The 21,364-nt window shown below is 54.9% G+C and overlaps 1 protein-coding gene across 2 annotated transcripts; it reads left to right on the top strand.

Moving 5' to 3' along the window:
• The first annotated feature begins 899 nt into the window (after positions 1–899).
• Positions 900–21,082, top strand: CD276 (CD276 molecule). 2 transcript variants are annotated; one of them, XM_061349953.1, is made up of 11 exons: positions 900–1,018; positions 6,900–7,111; positions 8,477–8,554; positions 9,100–9,325; positions 12,744–12,885; positions 14,130–14,480; positions 15,125–15,421; positions 16,504–16,644; positions 18,224–18,265; positions 18,652–18,687; positions 20,017–21,082. In XM_061349953.1, the coding sequence occupies exons 5-11, from the start codon at positions 12,837–12,839 to the stop codon at positions 20,037–20,039; spliced, it is 939 nt and encodes a 312-aa protein (XP_061205937.1). In that variant the 5' UTR covers positions 900–1,018; positions 6,900–7,111; positions 8,477–8,554; positions 9,100–9,325; positions 12,744–12,836; the 3' UTR covers positions 20,040–21,082. The 2 variants fall into 2 exon arrangements, with proteins under 2 accessions (XP_061205937.1, XP_061205939.1); XM_061349955.1 differs by lacking the exons at positions 900–1,018; positions 6,900–7,111; positions 8,477–8,554; positions 9,100–9,325 and adding an exon at positions 10,310–10,420.
• The last annotated feature ends 282 nt before the right edge of the window (positions 21,083–21,364 follow it).

A 21,364-nucleotide genomic window follows, 5' to 3' on the forward strand; every position in this document is an offset into this window, starting at 1 on the left:
GGTTGGAACTGGATGATCTTAACGTCCTTTCCAACCCTAACCATTCTATGACTCCATGTATCTCCCTGTGCCACCCTGGCCCTCTGCTCTTCCCTGCTGAGCTCATGGTTCTGGGTCCCAGCTCCTCTATGACATGCATCTCTTCCTAAAGGAGCCCCCACATAGGGGCTGAAGCCTGGTTTGGGGGGGCTGGAGGCAGCCCAGTGACCCAGACATCAAGGACAACTGTGCTATCATGGCTCACATCGACCGCAGCCTCTTGCTGCCTCCCCCCTGGGTCCGGCCGCACGCAGCCAACGAGGCAGAAACGCCGATGCCTTTCACTAAACGCTGATGATTAAAATGAAATGAAGAGCATCAGGATGGATCATTGTGGGGAGGACAGGGGGAAGTTCATTATGACTGACAGACAGCCTGTGGCAGCACAGATTGCTCGTGATAGTGCAGCGGGGACTGTGCATCACATGTGTGGGTATCGGATCTATTATACATGAGGGTTATTTTCAGCATCCCCTGCAGGTCATGCTTTACCAGCTAAATCAAAGCTAAAGGTATTAGCTGGCCTTTACGCCTTGTGGCAATTAAATTACCATTTTCTGAATCCCATGTAGTGCAGGTCAGATTGGACCTATGGGGTTTTCTATGATGAAGATGGCCCTGCTCATTGCAGAGGGGATGGGCTAGATGACCTTTGAAGGTCCCTTCCAACCTGTACTATTCTATGATTCTGTCCTATGATTCTAGCTTCAAAAGATCTACTGGCTTCCTCTGATCAGGCTTCCTGAGATGGGGCTGTCTGTGCTCTCCTGGGCCACATTAATATAAGCTAATGATGTAATGGTTTACTAAAAGTGATTTGATGACACTTGAGGCTCCCTTCTCCCTAAAATAAACAGCAGTCATGAGGAAGGATTGAGCCCAGCCATGTAGGCACTAATAAGCTTTAGTGGCCTTGAACAGCTTCATCTGGGAGCCCCATCGACCCTCTGCCCATTGCTCCATATAAGCTTGGAGCCAGGTAGTTGCTCTGTAGGTGGGTCTGTCTTAGCCTGGGCTCCTGGGCTGGACTTTCTGAGGTGGGATCTATGTATTTTATGTAGGTAACTCTGTCTTCCTGTCTCTAGATGGACATCATCCAATCCAGTCATCTTCCCTGGGGTTGCTTGGTCCAGTATGATGCTCCCACTTGTGCCGTGGTTGCCTTTATCTCTTGGTTCAGTCCTATGCCTGTTCCTCACTGGCCCTGGGGGAAGGTGATGGGTCTGTTGTTCACAGGCCAGCTTTCCTTCTGTATGGGTACCACTGGTGTGGGGCCTGGGGGGCTGCCAGGAGCCTCAACCCCTTTGTCTGAGGTAAGAGCTATTCCTTTAGCTTCACTTTTTACCTGAGGAATGTGTTGGCTGAAGGGAGGGCTTGCATGTCCACGCCTAGCAGGTAGGGTCTTGCTAGCATCCTGCCCTGGGCAGTGCAAGGTCTGACCCTTGGTCTGCAAGGGGTCTGGTTTACTCCTTTCCCTGGAGGTGGGAGCTTGGGCTCCTCATCCAGCAACACAGGCTCACCTAGTGAGATTTCAAGGCAGCATCAGGGCAATGAAAAGAGCTAATTTTGTGATGTATTTGGCTCTGTCCCTCCTTGGGAGCTGGAAGAGGTGGGATGGAGCATGGGGCAGTGGAATCCTTTCAGAAACTCTGGAGTGATGCACTGTGCAGATCCAGAAACCTTCTCCCAGGTGACTGGGGATGGCTGGAGTCCTGAGTCACCTGAGTAGCTAAAAACCCTTCCGTAACCCCCTGGATTAGAAGCTGGATTCAGGGCTGGGGCTTTGTTGGTCAGTGCCATGCCCTGGTAAGGCCTGGAAACGAGCAAAGATGGGAGAACTGGGGGTTTCTCATGGAGGATCTAGGTTGTGTGTGTGTGTTGGGTATAATGTTTGGGCTTCAGATCTCTGGCACCTTTGAGAAACAAGGAAGCGGCTGTGGAAAGGGCTTGAGAAGAGCTTTTGGATGCAGATGCAGAAAGAAAAGCAATTTCTGAGCAGAAGTGGTTTTGATTAATAAGAGGAAATGAGCAATGGGGGATGGCAGTGAGTGGCCAGGGGCTCAGCTTCAGTGTCTCACCCCTGTCTCACAGGGGAGGCTTAACTGATGGCAAACGCTGTGGCTGATACAGAGTTAGAGCTCCTCCACCCTGAGCAGGGAGGACTTTTATAGCAGTGAATGGATGAGCATTGTGAAAGATGACTCTGATTCTTGGGGCATTGCTGGGTTAGATTGCGGTAAAATTGCAGCAAAAAGCAATTTGGCTTTAATCAACTCTGTAACAAAGCCCCAGCATGGAAAAGAGCAGAAGGTATCACAAGATAGGAAACTGTCAGCATTGCTGGAGCTGAAAGATAAGATTGTGCTCCCTATGGCTACACTAAAGGAAGATGAATTATCCATAGGGGCGACTCAGAAAGACAATAACATACAATTAAAGTTGTTTGAATTACAGTTTTAGGGAAGCATGGGTGGAAGAAAAAGCCTATTTAAGTGGAAAGTCTGAAACCTCTTTCTCATGTACTTTTAGAAAGCAGAACTAGTTTAGGAAATAATAGATAAATCAGGCAGGGCAATGGCTGAAGAGGAGCAAAGGATGTGTTAAAAGGGACATTACAGAGGGATGCTGAGCATGGGGGATGGATGGATGGGAAGTGAACCAGCTCGGAGTGTGCCAGGGGTAAGAGGAAAGGCCTGAAGGCCAGCAGGAAGGCTGGGAATCTCATGTCCAGAGGCCCTTGCCAGCAGTCCTGGCTGGATTGCCTCCCAAAGCCTGTGGCTGGGTGGGTGGTGGAGGATGGCTGTGCTCCAGCAAGGCTGGGATACTAGGAGCAGGGGTGGAACTGTGACCACGAGCATCTCTTCACCTTCTATCCCCTCTCCAGGTTCCACACACAGTGTTGTACCTTGTGGTGCTGGTGGGCTTTGGGAGTGGATTCCAGACTTCAGACAAAGCTTGGTCCCGAGTTGTCTCCATTAAAAGCAGCTGAGGAGGGTGCAGAGGTATGTGGTTATTTCAGGCTTGTGCTGATGTCTGCCCTTTTCCAGGCTTGGTTTAAGCACAGTGCAAACAAACCACAGGCTAAAGGGTTAAACATGCTGTGTGAGGAATGTGTTTGCAGGAGCTCAGATAACTGTCCTGAAGCCACCTGCATTCCTGGTGGGGCATTGCTTGGATCGGCCAGGGCAGGTAGGACCTGTGGCCATCCACATCCTGCAGCAGGTCAGTGGGGTCTGTGCTGCAAACCTCCCCCAAGGCTCATCAAACTGCTGCAGAACGTGGGGGAACAAACAGCTCATCTTCAGCTTGTCATGCCAACGTCTCTGCCTGGCTTCATGAGTGGGAATCTCTTGGTGGGACTGTTCCTAAGCAGGAGGCAGGATATTTGGGAGACAGTCGGTGTATCCTGTGCTGCAAGATCCCCTAAAAAGCTGCTGGTTCCTTTTGCTGTCCCACCAGCCACCTGTCGAGGGGGCACAGCTCCAAACAGATGGTGATGGGGAGGACTGGGATGGGGATAATGGTGTGAACATGGCATCTTTTAAGTGATACACTTGACACGTTGCCATGGGACAGCTGCAGTTGAGGAGGCTAAAGCATCAGCTGCAGGCAAGCTTTGTGGTGACTTGTGCAGTTGCCATATTCCTTTCCTTGCAGGCAGCTGCCTTGGAGGAAGAGGAGGAGGAGGAGGATGATGGTGGTGAGATGGAGGAGCTGCTTTGGGAAGGGCTTTTCTTGGAAGAAAAACTCTGTTCTGTGCAGCACAAGGGTGGGCTCCAAAAATGTGTGGGTGAGTCTGGAGATGTGGTGCACTAGCACTTAGCTTCCTGAATCAGCTGCCCTGGGAGCAGCAGTGTGGAGGTTATTCCTTCCCAGGCCTTCATTTTCCTTCTGCTCATCCCTTTCCCACTGCTGTACTAAGTCCTTCTCCCCAGTGACCTGTCAGGACAGCTATGGCACAGATTATGGCTAGGATGGAGCCAGGACGTGTGCTGTGATGCCAGCTGGCTGCCACCCTGGGCTGTGTATGCGCCTCTGACTCCTGCTTAATCTCTAACCAAGCTGGTAGGAATCCAGGCATCCCTTAGGTTTGACCTCCTTTCAGACTTAGCTAAAGTTTGCTAAAGGGAAGAAGAGGGACAGTAAGCAATGTGATCAGCACTTAGATTCCCTGGGAAACTGGGATTAAAAGGGATATTTGGAGTGTCTAACAGCAGAAACACTAATGGCAGCATGGTCCCTTTACTTCAGGGGTGCTGCTGTGCTGTGGAGGGGTTGGGATGCTGAGCAGGAGAGTCTGGGCTGTGTGTCAGCCTGCAGCTGACAGCGGGCTCTGCCTTGGGAGCTCTCACAGCAGATGGTGAGCAGCAACCAGGGGGTGGAGGCTGCCAAGTGAGACCTGCTGTCTGCCTCTGCCAGGCCCTGCATGCTCTCTGGTGGGCATCTCCCACACAGGAGCTGAGATCCAAAGTGCATTAGGATGTAATGCAGTCTCTGGCTCCCTGCTGCTTACATCAAGTCAGCCCCAGGGATGATTAAGGTTCTATTTTGGGGGGAATAGCATAAAGCTTTGCATTAGTGCAGTTGCACTCTGCTGTCGGGTCAGTCCAACTTACGATACCTTATGATGGTAAATAGAAGTGTTGAGTAACCATTAAGAGTCTGTGCAGCCTGCAGGCAAACCTGGTGTTCCTGTGGACACAGCATGTATCCCTTATCTTGTGTGTGTGTTGAGTACCTAATGGACCAGGCATAGTTCATTCTTCACTGGTCTGAGATCTGAAGATCTGCATGGCTGGGTTGCGGTGTCACTGCTTTCTCTGGGCCGTGGTGACCCCATCCTGCTGTGCTGTGCTTCCACTTTGGCACCGTGCAGGTATTTATTCTGCTTCATTTCCCTTGCTTGTGCACTTGAGGTTGGCTGTGCTGTTGCTGCTGTGCTCTCTACGTGGAGTTTGCTTATTGTTGCAGTCTGGATTTTGAAGAAAACACCTAAAGGAAAGGCCTTAGAGATAAAACTTCAGTTTTTTTAATGATGAATTGGTGAACGAATGTCCTGGTGAAAGCAATCTTGCAGAGGTGTTCCTGGGGAAAAGAAAAGCTTTGTGACTTTTCCCTGATAAGAAAATACCTTACTAATATTTACAGATAGCCTGCTTTGAACTGAATGAATTTCCTGGGAGGTGAGAATGCAATACATGCTTTGTAAGTGAGCCAGAAAGCCCTGTGCTCCTGCCTGCTCCTCTGTGAGCTGGCGATCTGTCTGGTGTGGTCAGGAGATGCACATCACAGGAGATGTGATGATGAGTACAGGGACACATGCTGGCAAGCAGGTAGGAGAAGGCCACATGGTAGTGTTGGGAGAACTGCATCATCAGGAAGCGATTAAAGCTGGTGGTTTAATGGGAGTATCCATCAGGTAAAGAGGGGGAGAAAGTGTGTCTGCCTGGACAGGTTGCATGGATTCATCTTCTGAGACATCCCAGCTGTGGAATTCCTCCTGCCAGTGTTATGGAATCTTCATCCCATGTTAGGGTGGACTCTGCAGCTTCCCACCTCTGCCTCACTCTACAGAGAGGACCCATGGCAGGACCAGGGCTGGGGTGCCCAGTCACTGCAGGACAGGGAGGTGCCTTTTGCAAAGCCATCAGTGCTGGACTCGGGGCATTTCTCACCTCAGGTCTCTCATGTACATTGCTCCTGCCTGCTCCTGGCCAGGCCAGCACCACAGCTTGGCTGGAGGAGGATGATGAGGGAGAGCAGGCCCTGGCTGTGCTGCTATAAGGTGGCTATGGGTCAGCAGAGGATGCTGCAGGGACAGATGAAGGCTCTGGCAATACCTGGAGATGAGCACAGAGGGGTTATGACTTTGGGGAGCAGTTCTTATGTTTCTTAGACTGGGGGGGGGGGGATGTTGGAAGGCATTTTCCTTCATCCTGCCCTTGCTGGTTGTTGGGTGCTGATGAGTCCCAGCACAGTGGGGTTGCTGGAAGCAGTGGTGGCTGCAGCAGAGGTGCTTCACTGCTTCATGCTGTAGCTGCTTATGGCAGCAAGGCTGGGTGGAAGGACTGGGGGATGCCTGGGAAGGATGTGGAAACAAAAGGGGAGGAAAAACGCTCATTTTCCATGTCTGGGGGAGGGGAAATGCTCTCCAAGGGCCTGGTGCACAGCTCTGCCTACCAGCTTGCTCTTCCTCCCCGTGTGCCTCAGAGGCAATGCAGCTGGAACAAAGAGGAGCCTTTTCATCCTGCAGCGGCTGCTCCAAAGCAGGCTGCAGAAACCATCTGCACACAGAGCAGCTTCATCTTCTGCTCCTGAGAGGCCCTGTGTGAAGTGGGGAACTGGGGGCGGGGGGGTGTTTTGGGGGTGTCAATGGCAGGTGGACATCCCTCGAGCCCAGATGTGGGCAAAACCCCCTTCATGTGCCCCAGCTCTGCTCTGGGGACTGACCTGTGCCACCAAGGAGCTTTCCTGATCTGTGCCCCCTCCCCAGGGTGAATTTGGGGTGCTGATCCCAATACAAGTCAGCAAGAGTGGTTCATCTGCAGTTGTGGGAGCACCAGCACTGGCAACCTCTAGCACTTTTTGCTATTGTCATCTAGGACAGATAAAGCCCCCCCTGAATTTAGGGGTAACCATTGTAGCTGGTATGAAGGGCAGATGAAGGCTCCAAGCCTGTTTTGAGTGTCTCCTGGTGGTGGGGTCTTGTGTCTGTGTTGGGAAGGAGAGGAGGAAGGGTTTGTGTGTACCTGGTGCAGAATCAGATTCATTCCATCCCTCGCTATCTTCCCCTGGGGTGGTTCTGCATCTGGAGTCCATTGCTCGGCCCTCTGCTTATGAATGATCCTTGTGTACCACAGAAATGCTGACTCTCTCCAAAGCAGCCTCCTGCTCCACACACAGGCCTAAACCATCTGTGCTCGGGTGGTGGTGAGTGATTCACCATCCCCAGCCCTGACCCTGTGCCTCGGGATGGCCACATCCAAAGTGTTCCAGCTCTGTTCCTCCTGAGTGAGCAGGATTGAGGTTATCCGGATGCAGCCTCATCAAAAACGCCTCGGGAGGCTCCCAGGTTAGTGTTGGGATTGTTTTCTCTTGGCACTGGCTCACTGCTCTGCCTCTTGGTTCAAAGCAACCTCAAAACCCCCTTCCTGCTTCTCCTGATCCTTTGCTTTTTGCCACTGTGATGTTTTTGAGTCTGCAGCAGGAGGAGCCAGAGCTGTTTTCCGTATGTCCAAGGATCCTGCAGTGGAGGAGCTCCAGCCACTCACCCACAGGAGTAACCCAGTTACCACTGCGTGGAGCTGACTGATGTTCACTTCCAAAGTGCTCCAAAATGGATGATCTGGTAGTTTTCACAGTATCACAGTATGTTAGAGATTGTAAGGGACCTCAAAAGATCATCTAGTCCATTCCCCCTGCCGGAGCAGGAACACCTAGATAAGGTTACACAGGAACGTGTCCAGGCGGGTTTTGAATGTCTCCAGAGAAGGAAACTCCACAACCTCCCTGGGCAGCCTGTTCCAGTGTTCCGTCACCCTGAGAAGAAGTTTCTTCTCAAGTTTAAGTGGAACCTCTTGTGTTCCAGTTTGTACCCATTTCCCCTTGTCCTTTCATTGTTTGCCACTGAGAAGAGCCTGGCTCCATCCTCGTGACACTCCCCCTTTATATATTTATATACACTAATAAGGTCACCCCTCAATCTCCTCTTCTCCAAACTATAGAGACCCAGCTCCCTCAGTCTTCCCTCATAAGGGAGATGCTCCACTCCCTTCATCATCTTAGTTGCCCTTAGTTGGATGGAAATCTGCATGTAGCCAAGGTGGGATTTACCCTCCTGCCTTGTACTGAATTGATCATGAAGATGATGTGTGCCTGATGTCCTGTGCTGGAAGGAAACACAGGAGATCCTCCTGGGCACTGCAGATTTGATTCCTACATCCTTGGCAGCTGGAAAGTGCTGGTGCTGTGTAGTATTTCCATGCTTGTGATGGGGAGGAGAAACAGCCATGCAAGCTTCCCTTGGGATGCACAGAGCCCACACGCTATGGACACCTTGTTGGGAAGCTCTGGATTTGCTCCAGCACCTCCATCCATTCTTTCTGGTTATTCTTCCTCCCCTTGATCAAATCCTGTCTGAGTGTGAAATTAAAGTTGCAAATTGCAGTTCTTTCCTTTGCCTCTCTGTATTTTGTGTCATTATTATGCACATTTTGATGCACACACCTTGTGTACTGAAGGGTTTGAGGAAGGAAAATAAGTCCAAAACAATCATTTGCGATGGAGAACATCTACTGGTTAAATCCCTCCCTGGAAGCCCTTTCATTGTTAATGATGAGCAGGCTTGCAAACAGCATGGATTTGAATTTTTAGCTAGTTTTGATGTTGAAAAACCTGTCTTTGTTTCCAAGCTGCTTAGGTTCTCCTTCTTTAACAGTGAGAAAGCTCCTGGTGCTCCGATGCTCACTTTGGATCTTCAAAGACGAACAGGAGCAGAGTTGCGCTTGCAGTTAAGGTATCAAAGCTGTGATGCTGCTTTGATCATGTGAACTGTTGGGAGAAGGGACAAAGTGATGGAGCTGTGATGATGTCTTTTGGGGGGGGACATCTTTGCAAAATCCTTGGGTTCCACCTGCATTTTTGGGTTGCTGAGCTTTGGTGCAGGAGAAGTCCAGGGAGCTATTGCTTGTGGAAGAGGGAACCATCTCATGCAGAAGGTCCTTGCAACTCACCCATCTCCCTGCTGCATCACTGAGGGGCTGATGGCTGGGTCTTCTCCATTGGCTGTCCACACACCCAGGCTGAGCACAGAAAGAGAAAGCCACTTGATCTGCAGGACACATCTCAAATGGAGCCCGGGGCTCCCAGTTTAGTTGCAGGGCTTTTGAAGTGCATTGGCTTCACCCTTTCTCGTTCTTGCTGCTATCAGCCAAAGGGCTTGGGTCAAGGTGTGCTTTGTCACTGAAAAATCCTGCCTTGTCTGGAAGTGTGAGGGAAAGACTCAAATGGTTTTAAATATAGCACGTTTCAGGTTATTCTTATTTGCCTTTTAATTTTAAGCTCTCCAGGTCTGGCTGTTCCTGCTTCCCTCTGTAATCAAAAAGGGTGAGGAGCTTCCTTTGCTCTGGAGCAACAGGATCCAAACCTCCCACATGGGCACCTGGCTCTGGGGTATGGCCTGAAGCTGCTGGAGCCTTTGAGAGCACAACAAGAGCTGCTGGCGTTGAGGAACCCCCTAAGAAAATCAGCTTAAAAACAAGAAGCTGCTTCCTTTGGGAAACATCTGGTGTGTGTGTGTGTGTGCTGCTGAAAAATCACCCTAACAAAGAGCCCAGCTCCCTGCTCTTCCTCCTCTTCCTTTCCTACCCTGCTCTGGCCACATCCCTTCTGTGTGTGTTGGGAGTGGTGCTAGTGCCTGCCTAAGGCTGTATAAAGGAGATGCTGTGTGTGGAAGCCCCTCAGGGATGTCCCCTTCTAGCACCACAGCTCCCACCTACTTGGGGTCCCCCTCTACCCTCCAGCAGCACTTTCTCCTGAGCACGGTGTGGAGTTCAGCTGCCTCTGTGTAGGTGAATCATCAGCCAGGTTTTTCCCTGGGAAGTGGCCTGTGTCTGGTCTATGCAGATGGAAACTCCAGCTGCCTTTTGTTCATCCCAGAGGAGATGCTCACTCTCCTGCCTTGCCATGCACCCTAGGCCCACATTTGAGGGCCTGAGTCCCCCTTTTGAGGTTCTCTGCACCCCATTCCCCTTGGCTGGGTGTATCCCAGTCCCTTGGGTCTCCAGGTCTGCATCTCCCGGATTTGATGGGAGGGCTTCACACCGCAGTTCCCGAGCTTTGTGCACCTCAATGCTCTGGCTGTGTGTAACCCTTGGCTCCATGTGCTTTGGTTCCCCATCCCTGTGCACCCCATTCCCTATCTCTGTGCACCCATCCCTGTGCACCCCATTCCCCATCTCCGTGCACCCATCCCTGCGCATCCCATACCATCTCTCTGTGCACCCATCCCTGTGCACCCCATTCCCCATCTCCGTGCACCCATCCCTGTGCACCCCATTCCCCATCTCCGTGCACCCATCCCTGTGCACCCCATTCCCTATCTCCGTGCACCCATCCCTGTGCACCCCATTCCCTCTCCGTGCACCCATCCCTGTGCACCCCATTCCCTATCTCCGTGCACCCATCCCTGTGCATCCCATTCCCTCTCCGTGCCCCCGTGCCCCTTACCCCCCACGCCCCCCTCCGCTCCCCGGCCCCTCCTCCTCGCGCGGCTGGACCGCGGCAGGAAGCGCTCGCAGCCAATCAGAGCCGGAGCCACCGCCCCGCGACCGGCCCTCCCGCGGCGGCGCGCGCTCTCCCGCCCTTCCCCGCCGCTTTCCCGGTAAGTGCCCCCGGGGGGGGGGGCAGCGCTGGGGACGTGGCGGGGACCGGAGCTGGGGGGGGGGGGGAAAGGAGTCGGTCCCGGTGGATCCCATCCGGGAGCGGGGCCCGTGGGGCAGGGCCCGGCCCCAGGAGCGGCCGCTGCTGCCGCTCCCCTCCCTCGGGCCGGGGGTGGGAACGAGGCCGCTGTTCCCGGAGGGCGCAATGAATGGAGCTGCCCCGGTCCCCAGCCGTGCCCCCCCGGGGCTGCGCGGAGCCTTGCGGGGGCTCGGGGTGCAGGCGGTGTCACCACAGGGTCCCGCCGTCGAGGCCCGTTGGGGCGCAGGGAGGCGGCATCCCTATAGACCCATCCGGTTAATAACGCCCCGGTAACGTAAAGCCCGCTCCCACGCTTGAGACTGACCCCGGCTCCGGAGGAAGCGATGGTTCCCCTTTTGTGTCCCGGAGGGATAACCCTTCCTTTCCACCGCCACGCGCTGCACCCCAAATCACTGCCTTGGGACCGGGGTTCGCACACCCCTCTTGTCTACCGCCCCCGTCCCAGCCCCACAGGGTCCTGCGGTGCAAGCGGGGACCTTCTCCTTCCCACCCACGAGTTACACTGGGACTAAAAATAGTCTAGGGCAGAGCCGGGCTCTTTGCTGGCACAAACCCCGGGGAGGAGAGGAGCAAACCGGGGGGCTCCCGCAGAAACTGGGTTGGCCTGGGGCTTCTCCCTACACCAGCAGAGGCTCTTCTTGCGCTTCCAGCATCACAGGGGAGAATCCGGCAGCTGGTAATTCGGGTGTTACAGAAGAGCAGCGTTTTGGCAGCATGATAGTTAATATTTAACAGGGTGACGTGTGGTCCTGCTGCAACAGAGGGTTTCATTATCCCAGGGGTTCAGCCATCCTGGTTGTCCATGGGAACACATTTGTGAGGTTCATTAGATCCCAGCTTGTGACAGAAGCTGAGGTCTGGGGCAGAGCCCATCCCGCAGGGATGGGGAAACTGAGTCACGGAAAAGCCGGAGCCCCATTGAAAGGAGTGTTGGGAACATGGGTGCCCCCTTCCTGTGACTCCTCTGGGATGGTCTGGCAGGACTCATAGGTCACAGAACCTGTAAAATGGAATTGATTTGAGCATCCCCAGGAAGAGGAAAGCGCTTCGAGGGTGAGCAGGAGGAGGTGACTCACGTTTCCCTCAATGGGCAGCTGGGCGCTGCCCTGTCACCCTCTCCCACTGCATGTCCCTCTCTTCCCACCCGCCTGGGGCTGGCTCTGGGCTCATCCCCTTGGGAAAAGGTGAGATTCAGCGATATGGCTTGGGAAAAAAGCTGGGGAATTTGTTTTCCCCAGAGGAACCTCGTGCTCGGGAGGGAAGGAGAGGGGATGCTGGAGCAGAGCTGTGCCTCAGTTTCCCCCTGGGCCTGGGTTCCCCCCCATGCCTCCGTCTCACCCTATGCTTCGGTTTCCCCCGTGGGACTGAGCTGAGCAGAGCTTCAGGGCTGCTGTTTCCCCACTTAAAGGGGTTTTAAGGATGAAGGAGCCAGCGGCTGAAGTTCCCTCTGCACCCTGGGACACCGGTGCCCTGACACTGACTTATTGCAAGTGGAGCTGTTGTGTCAAAACTTGTCGGTGCTAAAGGCAGAGCAGGGGGGTCTGGGATGGGACGGGATGGGATGGGATGGGACACGGCAGTGGTGATGCTGGCTGCAGCTCCTGCTATGAGGGAGGAATGCCGGTCACGAGGGGCCTGGCTTGCTCCAGGCACGGCAGGGAGGGATGCTCGGGAAGCGAGCCGCGGTAGCCAGCAGTGCCGGGCAGCTTGCCCTCACCTCTCCTCACATCCAGCTCCGGGATGCTCTGCTTTTGTATCCCTTTTCTCAGGGCAGCCTCATGAGTGGGGATGAACCTCGCAGCCTTCTCGCTGTTGGCAGCGCCAGGAATCTGCAGACCTCTTTATGTTTAGCTTTTAGTGATTTTGGACATGGGGAGCGCGTTGCTTCCTCTTGGAGCACAGGGATGTAACAGCCCAGCGCTGTGCTTGGAAAGGGAGAAACAAAAGGGGAGGAGAAGCAGCGAGGAGGGGAAGAGGCTCACGTGGCTTCCCCAGGGCACCGGCCAACGCCTCCAGCACCAGAGCTGCCTCCGGGTCCCTCGGCTTCCTAAACCCTGGGACTTGGCTGGTTCCAGGCTGGAGGCAAACCCCCTCCTGCCTTTCACAACGGGGTGGGTGCTCCGGGTGCCGCTGGCATGGGATCCTCTGCATGGTGCCGGTCTTCTCCCTTCTCTTTGTCCCTGGTCCCTGGCACCATCTCATTGTTTCCTTCTGTTTTTCCTCAGCTCGGGGTACTTGTAATGAGAGAGGAAACCCGGTGAGGACACCACGGCTGCGCTCGCTTCTGCTTCCTCCCCCAGTCATTGCTCGAGCCAAGGATGCTCTGCCCGCTGCTTGCCCTGAGAGCACTGGTGCTCGGCCTGGCAGGTGAGTGGGGCTGGGGGGGGTCTGTGTGTCAGCACCCCGAAGGAGGTGTCCTTCGTGCCATGCTCATCCTGACAAAGCTGCCTTTGACCCATGGTCCCCGGTGGCAGCACCCATGAGGTGTTTCTCCTGGTTTGGGGGTCTTAGTGATGTCTCTTGGTGCACATGGGTCACCCTCAGAGCAGGGACACCACCTCCTGCATGGCACAGCTGAACAGCAGAGCCAAGGGAGGAGGAAATCCTGAAGGTTTCTGACTCCCCTGGGTCTGTCTCCATGCACTGCATCTCCTGGTCTCCCAGGCTGCATCACCTCGACCTGGGAGGGATGCTGGGACTGAATCCCTTCGGAACACTCAGCAGTGATTCTGGCCAGGCTGGGTAGTACGTCCTAAAACCCACTGGCATTGATTATTAGCCAGAGGGATACCTGATGCTCTCGAGTCTAGAGCCAGGCACCCTGCCTGAGCACTCTTCTCCTGCCTGGCTCCTTCCCACCTGCTTAAAATGTAATGGCTCGTTGCTGCCGTTATCTCCAGAGAGGTATTTGCCATAGGTAACACCTTTGTTGTGTTCTGCAGTGGTTTTGAGGTTGGAACATAAAGCAAATCCTTGGTCTGAGGGGAGCTTTTTTCTGGTGAATGAAGTGCCCTGGGTCTGCTTTGGAGGATGTTGCTGCTTGCTGCCAATGGGCACCCCAGGACCAGCTCCAGGTGTGGAGGGTCCGGCAGCCCTGGCATGGTTGGTGTTGCTCCCTGATACAATGGCAGGGTTGGTGTCCTGCCATGGCTTGGCACCGTGGTTGTTGGCATCCTGAGGTGGCACTGGAATGAGGCTGGCATTATGCCATGGCAGTGGGAAAGGATTGGCATCATGCTGTGGCACTGGGATGAGGTTGGCATCGTGCTGTGGCACGCCGTTGGCATTGTGCTGGAGCACTGGTGCCATCTAGCGCCTCCCAGCCTGGCCATGGTGCTGCCCAGAGCTGCTGGCTCATCCTGGGGACACGGGGCTGTGTCCCCACCGCTGTCACCCCCATATATCCTCTACCCATGGGAAAAAACCAAGCTGCTTGTCCTGGTGGGGTGCAGGTTGAGGTGCCCATGGTCACAGCTGAGATGCCACCTACCCCTGGGTCCCTTCCATGGGCATCCCTTGTTTTCCTTTCCTGTTACTGACATGGAGAGTTAAGGAGGTGCTTCTGCAGGGTCTCACCACCCCGTGCTTTTGCCCTTACCACCCTCCTGCAGGTGCCATTGAGATCCAGGTCCCGGATGAGCCCGTGGTGGCTCTTTTCGGCCGAGACACAACCCTGCACTGCTCCTTCTCTCCCGAGGCCAACTTCAGCCTCAACGACCTGAGCCTCATCTGGCAGCTGACCGACACCAAGCGCTTGGTCCACAGCTTCTCTGGTGGTCGGGACCAGCTGGAAGACCAGGGTGGGGGCTATGCCAACCGTACAGCCCTGTTCTATGACCAGCTGGCCCAGGGCAACGTCTCGCTGCTGCTCCGGCGTGTGGAGATCTCGGATGAGGGCAGCTTCACCTGCTTTGTCCGGGTCCAGGACCACAACAGTGCTGCTGTGACATTGCAAGTGGCAGGTGAGGGATGGAGAGTTGGGGGGTCCCTACATGTCTGCCCAAAAAGAGGGGTTCTCCATCATGCTTTGTTCCTCTCTGGAGTCTCTTTCTGTCTCCGCCTTGCCACGGTCTCCCCATGAAGTCAGGTCTCTGTTAGAGACCAACCAGCTACACTGATGCTGGAGAGGGACTCTTCATCAGGGGACTGTAGCGACAGGACAAGGGGTGTTCAGACTGAAACAGGGGAAGGTCAGGTTGGATATAAAGCAGAAGCTCTTCCCTGTGAGGGTGCTGAGGCGCTGGCACAGGGTGCCCAGAGAAGCTGTGGCTGCCCCATCCCTGGCAGTGTTCAAGGCCAGGTTGGACATGCTCCAGTGTGAGGTGTCCCTGCCCATGGCAGGAGGCTGGAACTGGATGATCTTAAGGTCCTTTCTAGCCCAAACCAGTCTATGATTCTATGATCTCCCCAGAATCTTGCTGGTGGGGTCTGCAGTCCCTTCCCTGCAGTGATGGAGAGGCTCTTATAGAAACATGGCCATGAACCAAAGCTGGGGAGGCTTCATCTGGTTGGTTCTATCAGCTTGAAGAATTTGTCATTGCCCAACCTCATTGGGTTCCTTATGATCTGCATCCTTTGCTCATGCTGGCTGCCCTCTTCCTTGCAGCTCCCTACTCCAAGCCCCATATGAACCTGGAGCCTAACAAGCACTTGAAGCCAGGAGATCTGGCAGTGGTGACTTGCCACGCTTCCCGCGGCTACCCCGAGGCCAGCGTCCTCTGGCAGGACAGCCAGGGCAGCAACATCACAGAGAACATCACCACGTCCCAGGTGGCCAACGAAGAAGGTCTCTTTGACGTGCACAGCGTGCTCCAGGTGCTGGTGGAGCCCAGCAGCACCTACTCCTGTGTGGTGCGAAACCCGGTGCTGCAGCAGGAGACCCAAGCTTCTGTCACCATCACAGGTGAGCCTGGGGGGCCCAAACTGGGGAAGGGAAGTGATGGGCACTGCCTGAAGAAGGTGATTGTGGTGGCACTGGGATCTCTACTGGGGTTGCTACCCCATATCTCTGCTCCACCTCTCTCCCCATGGACTTGCAAGGGTGACTTGAGGCTGTGCTGTCCTCCCTGTCCCCCCACACCAGCATCCCAGCAAGAACCAGCATCCTTAGTTCTTAGTCTCTCACTTTGCTAGTTGCCCAGTCTAAGCCAGCACAGGGCATGGTGCTTGTCTTCTCCTTAGCGATGCTAAGGATGCTCTGGGGTTTGGAGTTCTCCATCCCAGCTGCAGCAGTCCTACTTCAAAACTACAGGCTGGAGAAGTTCATTGAGCACCTGGTCCATTCTAGTTCTGCCCTCCTGGAGGTCTTTAGAACCTCATGTTCTCCTCAGCATTAATTACTGTTTCATAACCCTCAGTACGGCACTGGGTTGGGAAGGTGGGTCCTTGGTGGAGCATTGGTGTTTTGGCTGGATGCAGCAAACTCTTGCAGGGAAACCTGTGTGGATGCTGCTGGCTGGGGAGAGGGGGTGGCTTTTGTATGGCCTCATGAGCAAATGGTCAGCCTTGGGGTGACATCTGTGGAAGGGCAGGGTTTGTGGCAAGGAGCACTATTATAGGGGAAAATGGAGTTCTGGTGCTCCAGGAGATAGCCCCAAGTCCTGGTGGTCCCTGCCAGGCTGTCCCGAATGCTGGGGAAGGTGTCCCCATCCTTCCTGGGCTAAGATGAGAGGGGAAAGGGAACAGGCGCTGCATCATCTAATGGTTCTTTGGAGCTCCCCAGCAAGTGAAAGCTCAGCCTGCCTTTTGAATTCATTAGTGTAATGACTTAAAAGTTAATGAAGTATTTTAAGGAGTGCCTCAACCTGCTGTTTCTGCTCATCCAGACCTGTGGGGGGAGGCCTTAATCAGAGGCACCAACGGTTTTACTTCCAAACCCACCTCTTGTGCCACCAACTCCTTCCATGGGGATGTCCCCTGGGCACGTGTCCCCCCTGTTGGAGCACCACTCACTGTGGTGGCATCTCCCTTTCCTCCCCCTGCAAGGCCAGCACCTCGCCTTCCCTGCCGTGGCTCTCTGGGTGACAGTGGGACTTGCCATTTGCGTCGTGGGGCTGCTCATCGTCCTGGCCTACGTGTGCCAGAAGAAGATCCGCCAGAGCTGTGAGGAAGAGGAGGAAAATGCAGGTAATGTGGTGGGTTTCCCCCTGGAAAAGGGATGAGGTTTGCAGAGGACAATGGATGGGGGGAGCCATGGCAAATTGTAACCAGTGCGGGTTTGCCTTGGTGGTGTTAGAGATGCTCGGAGCTGCTGGGGTTGGTGGGCACCAGCAGATCTGTACCTGTGCTGGCTGCATGCATTGCTCCAGGCAGCTCTTTCAAACATACACTTGGTTTCCTCCCCCCACTCCCTCTCCCCAGTGAAAGTGCTCCCTACTTTTCCTTCTCCCCCTCTCACCTCCCTACTCCGAGCATCCTCTGCTTGTCTGGTACCCACACCTGGGTGTGCGTGGAGCATCTCCTCTGACAAGGTGCTTTTAGCACTTGCCACCATGGAAACACCAAGTGCTTTGACACTGAAATGGCATGAGAGAGATGCTCCACGCTCTGGTTTTCTGCATCCTCCTGTTTGGTGGCTTAGGGCTTTTTTGGGTTTTTTTATTATTATGGGAACGTGTTTGCACAAAAGAGGGAGGTTTTATTGCTGTAAAAAGCTGCCGTGCTCTGAAATGGCTGCGGAAGCAGCTTTCCTGGTGTTCCCATTTGTTTCCCCTTGCTGCCTCCCGAGGCGTTTGCTCTGCCAGAGCCTTTCCCTGCCAGTTCCATGCTGCAGGGCTGGGACCTGCAGCCTTCCTCCCCGGGGGTTCCTGTCTCGCTCCTCCTCTCTCTGTCTTGTGCCCGTATCGCCCTGATGCCTGGCTGTGGGGTGCCCCCAGCAGTGGGGACCAAGAGGGTTTTATCCTGGGAATGGTCTGCAGGAGATACATATATAAAATAATATAGATGTATTTTTTCCCCCTCTAACAGAGTGTTTTCCCCTTGGCCAGGGGATTTGCAGTGCAGTGATGCTCAGCTGTGGCCCCCGGCCAGCTGACCTCAGCTCTTTACCATCAAGACACAGCTCCCAGCTCGTGATGTGTTGCACTGATGGCTGCCTGCCCATAGCAATAACGTTTTGCTGTCACTCTTGGCCAGCCAGAATCCAGGCAGGGCCCCTGCCTGTGGGCCTGGCAGCCACGGGAGGCAGGAGCAGTGATTTTTGCTGTGCTTTCTGGCATGGTGGCAGGTTTTACCCATGGGGTGCAGAGCTCCTGGGCTCCCAGACAGGGTGGCAGCTGGTGGGTGTGAAGGGGATGCTCATCCCTCAGTGCTGATGGGGTGTCCCGGAGGCGTTGGGGGATCCGTGGTCTCCCTGCTAAGCCCCTTGCCAAGCACTGCTCCAGATGGTGGCTGTGCTATAAATAGGGAGGTGAGTGGCTGTGCTGCATCACCCGGAGCTGTGGCTTTTCCTGCTTTGCTTGTAGGGGATGGGCCAGCCCAGCCCAGCCTTGTGCTGCAGGAACCCCCACCATGGGGTTCCAGGTGCAGGTGGGTACCACTCACCTCCTCCCTGAGCATCACCAGTGGCTCCGCAGCACCTGGTCCTGAGCAGACCTTGGGATATGGGGTAGCTCTGAGCACTGGGGATGGCAGCGATACAAGGGGCACCCACCACGTTCAGGGAGCTGGGATGGAGCTTCACACGCTCTGGCTTGTTCTTTTGCAGGGACGGAGGAGCAGGATGAGGAGGGGGGAGAACCCAAGACAGGTGGGTGCATGATGCTTATGATATAGATGTGCTTGTGCCACTGCGGTGTGCTTTACATCCTCCATCTGTGCTCACCCCCCCCTGCTCGCCCACTCCCCAGTGCACCCCCTCAGGCTGGCTCTCCGTGATAAGCCACCCTATCTCTGAAGAGAAAAGCACTTGTGATGCTCGGCTGTCATCAAACAGGTGAATCATGTGCCCAAGTGATTGCCTTTATCTGCTGGTGCAGGAGCCCGCTTGGGATGCTGGCTCCTTCCTGCTGGTGCGATTTAGGGACCAGGGGTTGGTTTGCAGTGGAAATTGGCAATTATTGGGGTGGGTTGCCCAAAACAGGGCTCTCGGTTGTTTCCTCCTTGACTGACCAAGTGCTGCTCTGCTTTTTGCAGCTTTGCAGCTCCTGAAGAGCACAGAGAGCAAAGAGGGTGAGTGCATTTGCCAGGCAACAGTGTAGGACCATGAGCTGGCTCGTGATGAAGGTTTCCTCCTAAGAGCACTGGAGATGATGCTCAGATCTGAGTGGAAAGCATCTATTGCATCTCCATCATCCTTCACTGGGTTTTGGGGTGGGGTGTCTCAATTTGTTCATATTTATTTCATTTTGTCCCCCAGTTCTCAATCAGATTTTCTTAGATCAGTTATTTCCCATCACCCATTTCCATTCCAGTTAGGGCTGCACTAGCTCTGGTCACCAGCCGTGTCTCCCAGCAGTGATGGAGTGATGCAGCTGATGGCTTTGACATGGTGTTTCTTCTCTTATCCTTCCTTTTCTTGGACACTGGCGGGGGGCAGGAAAAGCCTGAGGAACCTGGGTCTGTCTCCGGGTGTTGCCAAGAGGAGAGGAAGGGATGGAGTTGGTCCTCACTTTGCGTGAGCTGCATCCCTCCCCATGCAGAATTCTCCAGCAGGAGCCTGATGCTGAAATCCTGCTGGAAACCCATGGGAAGTGGGGCCCCAGCTCCTGGTTTTACCTTTGAGGACCTTTTCCCAGCGTCCTGGCTCGGTGCTGCCAACAGCCTATCATGCACCCCAGCCCTGTGACGCACTCCAGTGGGTTCCGTGCTTGGTCAGCCCTGCTCCTCCCCAGCTCATCCTCATTCCAAGATCTCAATCTTTTAATTCATTCCCTTTCCTATTAAAGGCAGAGCTTGGCCTCTGCTGCTGCTGTTCTCTGCTCATTTAACCCTCCTTCCTCTTTTATTAACAGCCCTGGTTTTCCTCTCATGCCATTTCTGCCTCCCCACCACTAAGTTAATAAAAGCCCTTTCTCCCTTCCCCTTCCCACCTTTAGTGAAGCATCAGCCGGCCCCACTTCTCCTCCTTCTTTTCCTCCTCCCTGCCCTCACCTCCCTCTCCAGCCTCTCCAGCCCATGCTCAGCTTCCCAGCCTCTTGGCTTTCCCTCCACAGTGGACCCTGTTTCCTTGACCCCATGTCAAAGACATCTGCTTGCACCTCAGCCACTGTCACAGGAGCAATAAAGCTTGGGTATTACCATCTGCCAGGGCTTGCCAGCTGGAGGAGGAGGGGGGGTGTCTATCCAGGAGGATGGAGGGAGGGATAAAAACACACCTACATGTGCCTCGGCTTATTTACCGGGGCTGGCATCGGCCCTGGGAGTGGGGATCCCAGTTTTCCAGAGCCAGTACAGCCCAGAGCTGTTGTCAGCTGGATGAACTCATTCGTTTGGGCTTGGGAATGAGTCTTTGTTAACGTCTTTGCACGTTTTCATTCAGTCTTCTCTTTTTCTCCCCAGATAATGAGCAAGAAATCGACTGATGGGAGCTGGGATGCCCCCAAGCAGTGCCTGTGCCCTGCACCAGCCGCAGTGGGGATGAGCTCCAGGGCCCCTGGCAAGGGCATGGACCTGCTGCCACCCCTCATCCTGAGCCCCGACACCCTCCTCTGTCCCCAGCCTTGTCTTTGGGGTGCCTGGGGCTGGGGAGCAGTTGAATCTCTCTATCCCCAGTGAGCCCCCAGGACCGGTGCATCCTTCCCAGGGATGATGCACGGTGGAGGCTCTTCCCTGTCCATCTGTCCATCCCCACATGGGGCCGAGAGCAACCAGGGTCGACCATTCCCCCCCCCACCATCACCTTCTGTTCCTGGTCCTGCGTGGCCGCAGCTGAGCCAGCCACCTTCCAGGTGCCTTCCAGGGCAAACTTTGCTGCCCTTTTTAAGCCCAGAGGCCTTGAGAGTGGTGATGGGCTCAGTGAGCAACACATGGAGCCCTGGAGGCTCTGGGAAGATGGATGGGGAGCTGCAGGACTCCCAGGCACCGGGGTGCAGAGCTGGTGCTCTTGTCCCCGATGGTGGTACCACTCTGGGGATGTGTGGGGGTGACTCTTTTGTCCCCTTGCACCACTGTGGTTCCCACTGGACTTTCATTTCTGCCTTAAACGCAAAGTGCCCTTGGGGCTGTTATCTCCTGCCTTGAATTATCCCAGGTGACAGAAGGCAGGGCTGGGGGGGGGGTACCTGCTGGCCGGGTGAAGCCCCCCCTTGGCCTCCCCATGGTGACAAAGCTGCTGCTTTGGGGGCTGAAGCACTGGTGAGGACAAACCCAGCTGGTGCATGGGGCTGAGCATGGGACTGGGGGTCATTGCCCCAGAACGTGTCTGGGGGTCCTCCCACTGCTGCTGGGTACCTGGGGCATCCAAGCTGCCATGGTGACCGAGGTGGCACGGCCCTGGTACCGCTCCGGGGGTGAAGGCCCTCGAGGACTCTGGTGCTGGGTTTTGGTTTTATTTAAAATCCAGGATCTGAAGGGGAATTTTGTGCCTTGACAAATAAATGGGGGTGGGGGTTGGTTTGGACAATGATTCCCAGGCTCACCGTGGTCTCTGGGATGCAGCTTGGGACAAGGGCTTGGGACAAGGGCCTGTAGGGACAGGGCAAGGGGAATGGCTTGAACCTGCCCGAGGGGAGACTGAGCTGAGCTCTTAGGCAGAAGCTCTTCCCTGTGAGGGTGCTGAGGCGCTGGCACAGGGTGCCCAGAGAAGCTGTGGCTGCCCCATCCCTGGCAGTGCTCAAGGCCAGGTTGGACACAGGGGCTTGGAGGAAGCTGCTCCAGTGGAAGGGGTCCCTGCCTGTGGCAGGGGTTG

This window comes from Neopsephotus bourkii, unplaced genomic scaffold (assembly GCF_033783945.1).
Source record: "Neopsephotus bourkii isolate Nb327-2 ecotype Australia unplaced genomic scaffold, CSIRO-AGI_Nbou_v1 NB_463, whole genome shotgun sequence".
NCBI classification, from domain to species: Eukaryota; Metazoa; Chordata; class Aves; order Psittaciformes; family Psittacidae; genus Neopsephotus; species Neopsephotus bourkii.